This window comes from Brienomyrus brachyistius, chromosome 4, assembly GCF_023856365.1.
Source record: "Brienomyrus brachyistius isolate T26 chromosome 4, BBRACH_0.4, whole genome shotgun sequence".
Taxonomy (NCBI): domain Eukaryota; kingdom Metazoa; phylum Chordata; class Actinopteri; order Osteoglossiformes; family Mormyridae; genus Brienomyrus; species Brienomyrus brachyistius.
Window position 1 is genome coordinate 6288162 of NC_064536.1, and position 5671 is coordinate 6293832.

Sequence of the window (5671 nt, forward strand, 5' to 3'; positions counted from 1 at the left end):
TGGGTAATCTTAAAAGGGAAATACTGTCCTGCAAAAGCAAGCACAGTTTGTGGAAACACACACCTTAAAGTCATAAAGTAGATTAAACAGAACAGCTTAGTTTGTTAGAATGAATGGCAGTTGGTTTACTTGGTTGCAGAATGAGGGGTGGGTCTTGGCAGTTGGTTGCAATGGCGCGGCGTTCTGAGCAGTTGTTGGACAGAGAATTCCTTGGTAATAGTTCTTGTTAATATGTTATGGGCACTGCTGATAGGGGTGGTTATAAGGTATTCCCAGGAATATCTATATGTGGGTCAAGGTGCGGTGAGGTGGTTCAAAGTTTCAAAGTGGCTCGACTGTCTTTTGGAGAAGACTCCATCTTATTTTCTTATTGCTTCGTTTATTTTATTATTTCGGCTCATACATGCAACGCATTGCAAATGAAATGGCTGTTCAAGTGTAACACCAACTAACAGGCGGTTCTTGGACTTTGTGTAAGACTGGCTGCACAGAGCATGTGTGGTCAGAAGGTTACCTTCTTGAATGGAAAATTAGAGGTCCCTAAATCTTTGGGCCATAAAAGCTGGAGTGCTGGCCTCCCTTGTTATCTCTCTGTTATTCCCCTTTGGTGCCTAGGCCAACGAGTACCTCTCATACCAGGCTAGACCTGGAATCTTAGCCCTGTTGCTTGCGCGTGTGATCCTACACTAATATTCCTTTGTTCAACACTGGAGTGTATTCATGTCTGTGTTCTGCTGAGTGGTGAAGATCTCTTTCCTTAGCGGCGGTGAAGTCATCTGTATTAAGACAAACTCACAGATGGCTACGTAATTGGCCACGTTGCCCACATAGCATAGGATTTAAGAAAAAAAAATGGAAATTGATAGTGACTCACTGAAAACAAGCTGCTGCAAATCCAGCTCTCTTTGGCAATGGCTGAACTACAGTCAGAGAGCCTGTGCTTCTAAAAATGAGATGTAGTAGAGAGTTAACATGGTATTGAACATGCTAACCCCCTCCCTTCGACAACAAAATTTGCTTTACATGAACATGAGCAGCACATTATTGCTTTACTGCAGGTTCAGTAATTTACCTCATTTTTATTTCCGTCTCCAAAGTCTTGTTACCAAACACATAACTCAGATACATAGATCACTTAATGTTAGATGGACTTAGATGGGGGAGGGGGACCACAGCCCAGAAAAGTAGGTGTGATATAAAACTCTGGCACTGATGTCAGGAAAGTTCAGTGTGCAACTTACTGCACAAAAACTGAGAATCTTGCAGGATTTCCTCCTGCTTCTGTCCTTCAGCAGTTCCTACAGTAACAATCTAATCTAACTGCTCTCTTCTTGTCCCCCCCCCGCTGCTGGCTGTTTATCTGACTGATACACCTGTGCTGTGTAACAGCTCACACCAAAGCACCACACACACGATAGTAAGAAATACGATGTCATCCACAGACAAGTGTGGGGCTTCTCATATTTCAACTTAAGACTGATAGATTCATTGCTGTTTGTAATTAGCTGCAGGCTTAGGAAACATTAAATAATTAATCATAATAATTTATATTTTATTGATCCCCGTAGGGAAATTGTCTTAATGCCTCCCTCAACTTGCTCATTTTTGTAAAGTTGTCCATGAATTGCAGCCCCCTGTAGTGGCACCCAGGGGATAAGGGCCTTGCTCAAGGGCCCGCAGACGTGCTGAGGCTGGGTTTGAACCGGTGACCTTACAGGCACACAGGCTGCCCCCATGATGTGGGAAGAAATAAATCTATTTCTGGATTTTAAAACAAGCTACAATAACTAAATTGGTGTTTCCTTATAAGACATAAATCCGCCGCCATAAAGAGGAGTCAGATAAATTTCCTGCATTGCTCAATGCTACAAACGCCACCCACTTCATACTAAATAAATTGAAGATAAAAAAAGGTAAATCAGCCATTTTATCCAGCAAGTATTTGTTGTGCTGAAGAAGGGAAAGAGTCTACATTTTAGGTAAGAATAACTAATTTATATTTTTGACAACTAGTTTGGGGGAAAGGAAGAAACAAAATAAATAATCTTGTATCTATGTTTAGTTTATGAAATGTTTTAACACTTGATCTTGTTTTATCACATAGTTTGCCTGTTCTTAACGTAAAGACCTATGACGTGGTGTTATCCGATGACATGCCTGTATTATGTGAAGTTGCTCTTGCTTGTACTACAGATAAACCTTGCGCTGCTACTTGGCGCTGCCGTATTTTAAACTCCTCCGCTGCTGCTCAATTTTCGGACATTTTTAATCAGAGTCGTGCTATTGACGCGCCTATGAGTAATGACACAGAAAAGCTCAGCTTGTGGTTTCACTCATTATGTTATACTGTTAGATAGTATGGCTCTATTAAAAACCAGGCAGCCTAAAACTAAATCTGAGCCTTGGCCTCAGCATGTCTCGTGCTGTTAGACGCGAGTGCAGTAGAGCTGAGGACAAACTGCAGGTTTCGTTTCAGATGTTAACGGACTGCTGGCGCCGTTATCAGGCAACGGTGACGGATGCCAAAAGAAAACACTTATCTGATATTATTGTGTCAAACTGTCATTATTCTCATGTTCTGTTTAAGATTGTTGACTCGGTTCTCAGTGCCCCGCAGACTGACTGTCTTGAGTCCTCCCCTGCTGCTTGTGGAAACTTTCTCTGCTTTTTTATGGATACGGTCACTTCCACTCTTCTCTGTCCTGGCACCTAGTTGGTGGAATGAAACTCCCCGTAGATGTCCGAACAGCTGAATCCTTGAATGTCTTCAAGCGAAAAGTTAAAACATTCCTTTTTCAGAAATATCTGAAGTAGTTCTTCTAGCATCTTCTCCTTATTTAAAAAAAAAAAAAAAAATTGCAGTTTCCCAACAGAGTATTCAGACAGATGGTATTCATAGCCTGGGTCTTTACTGAGCTAGTATCCGAAAAATTCATTGTAGAGTCTTAAAGCACTTATGTAAGTCGCTCTGGCTAAGGGCGTCTGCCAAATGCTATAAATGTAAATGTAAATAAATTTTGCTGGACAATTAATTTTCCCAGGAATTATTGCGATAAACAATAATATTGCCGTTGCGAGACGATATTCAGCTGATGTAATAATAATGGCATATTAATGCAAGTACACCCTTTCAACGATCAATAAATTTTAATTTCTAAAGAACATTTAACACTGGGACTGGAAGACATTTTTAATACCCAAAATAAATAAACAAAACAACCAAAAACTATAAATAAAATGGATTACGAAGTCTCTGTAAACAAAATCGATCTTAAAATATTAAACATTCGGCTCAGACAGGGAAAGCAGGCAAAACTGCCAGTTAGGACCTTTGTAAACAAAAAGTGCGAACTAACAACAAAACACTGCATATGAATAAAGCAGGTGCCTCAACAGGCCGTATGCAAATCCGTAGCTACTTTAGTCTGGCAAATTCCAAGCAAGAAATATAATTTATTGCATACAATCCTATTCATATAATTTATTGCCACATTTTACTTTACCGCTTATAATAAACACGTCTGCCTGGGTGAAATTGATAATTATAATCGGATGATCATCGTAACCGATTTTTTCTTCTTCATGTCTAACGCCAGCCACAAAGTTGAACGAATAAGACTCCCCTTGTAAAACAAGGCAAACATCTTAAAACCCTTCTCTAATTTACTCGTTAGCACTTTGGAGAAGGATTTATAAAAGAGATGTACGTCGTTGATCATAAGTTTGGGGGAGTCCTGTAAACGGCATGTATGAACCAGTCCCATTATTCACAGACCGAAAATGAGTGAGTTTAATTTCATGCTTCTAGGCACATGTCTGCTCTGCCAGGTATTATTCGTATCTAAAATGTAAAACAAGCAGCTTTGGGTGTTCCTGTTATTACACATGTAACAGGGAAGTGATGAAATCTCTGACATCCTATTCGGAACATTTTAACGGTATTTAACATTAAATAAATACAAAACAGAAAAACTCTGATATAAACAAAACAGCCAGGACCTCTCTTGCCCATGCCTGCACTGTAGCCTCAACAAACAACTCAAATAACATTTCACAGCCATACAACAGTCATAAATACACATCCTCCATTCTCGGAATGTTTCTTTCCAGCTGAATTGATTAAATTGTCTTCATTTGCTTAAGGTCTATTTTAAGAGCATCATCATGTCATACCTGACTCCCAGCATGACTATTGGTGGAAAAGGCGGTTCAGCATTTGACTTCACTGGTATCACAAATGGAGCCACACTGAAGAAGATTTGGGTGTGGGTGAGTGGCTGGCAGGTGAAAGCCTTGAAGGTTTGGCTTACTGACGGCCAGTCCAGGCAGTTTGGAAATCCTGATGGGGACTATTCAGAATTTACATTTGCAGATGGAGAGCAGTTTACCTCTCTTTCTCTGTGGGGAAATGGAGCTGGAACACGTCTGGGTGCCATCAAATTCAGGACAAATCACTCCCGGGAGTTCTTCGCACACATGACACAGTGGGGGCTGAAAAGAGAATACGGAATTGAAACTGGATCTGGGATCTGCATGGGAATCAAAGGACGAGCAGGTGCAGACATTGATAGTTTAAGCTTCATATTCATCAACACCATCAAGTCTACAGTGTTAAAAGATGTTCAGTACCCCACTCTTCATGAGGTGATACCCAATGTGGCTGTTGAGGAAATTAAATCCATGACTTACCAGAACACATCCACTGTATCGCAAGAATGCAAAATCGAAACCTCAAAGACAATCACCAGAAAGTCCTCCTGGTCTGTGTCCCTCAACCAGTCATTCACCAGTAGCATGGAAGTGCAGGCTGGAATTCCACAGGTTGCACAAGTCAAAACTGGATTCAGTTTCACACTAGGAAATGTAAGCACATATGGTTTGGAGAACACAGAGCAGAAGACTGATCTGATGTCTTTTCCCGTCCATGTTCCTCCAGGGAAAACAATGAAAGTCGACATCACAATTGGTCGGGCCACAGTAGATCTCCCCTATACTGGCATAATCCAAATTACCTGCTTTAATGGCAGTGTTCTGGAATTTCAAACCAGTGGGACCTACAAGGGCCTCACTTACACAAATGCGAACACAGTTGTGAAAGAATTAGCCTAACTATTAGTACAGTAAGAATTTATCCTGCTGTCTCTGGAGAGCTTTAGAGCAGATCAAATAATCAAAAAATGATAATGTATTATTAAGTCTTTTGTAGTTTCAGGGTGTCATGCCAGACTCGTCCGCTCCTCCTGTGTGCCACGCCCCCTGATTACCCACGTGTTTTCTCCCGATTGTACCCAGCTGTATCTAGTTCATTTGCTCAGTCCTGTGTATTTCAGTCCGTGTCTTACCTTAGTCCTTCGTCCGTCATTGATGTTCTTGATGTCAGTCAGCGTCTGATGTTCCCTGCACCTCGTTTACCTTTAATAAACCCCCGTTTTCCCCGTGTCCCGCTTGCCTGCCTGCTCCTTACCCGCACGATCGCTGCTCGCTGCCGTTACCTCCGTGACCGATCGTGACACAGGGTTAGTTACATTTAAATTTAGGCACTGAAAAAGAGGGCTCTTTTTTCGGGAAAAATCATTGCCTATTTATGTTGGTTCATTACTTTGTGGATAAAGATTTAAAAATAAGATCTCTTAATACACTGCAATATATGCGTCATTTACATAAAGACAAA

At 41.0% G+C, this 5671-nt stretch overlaps 1 protein-coding gene across 1 annotated transcript; it reads left to right on the plus strand.

Moving 5' to 3' along the window:
- The first annotated feature begins 1564 nt into the window (after window positions 1–1564).
- Window positions 1565–5227, plus strand: LOC125740235 (aerolysin-like protein). Its single transcript, XM_049011127.1, has 2 exons — window positions 1565–1979; window positions 4144–5227. The coding sequence occupies exon 2, from the start codon at window positions 4165–4167 to the stop codon at window positions 5107–5109; it is 945 nt and encodes a 314-aa protein (XP_048867084.1). The 5' UTR covers window positions 1565–1979; window positions 4144–4164; the 3' UTR covers window positions 5110–5227.
- The last annotated feature ends 444 nt before the right edge of the window (window positions 5228–5671 follow it).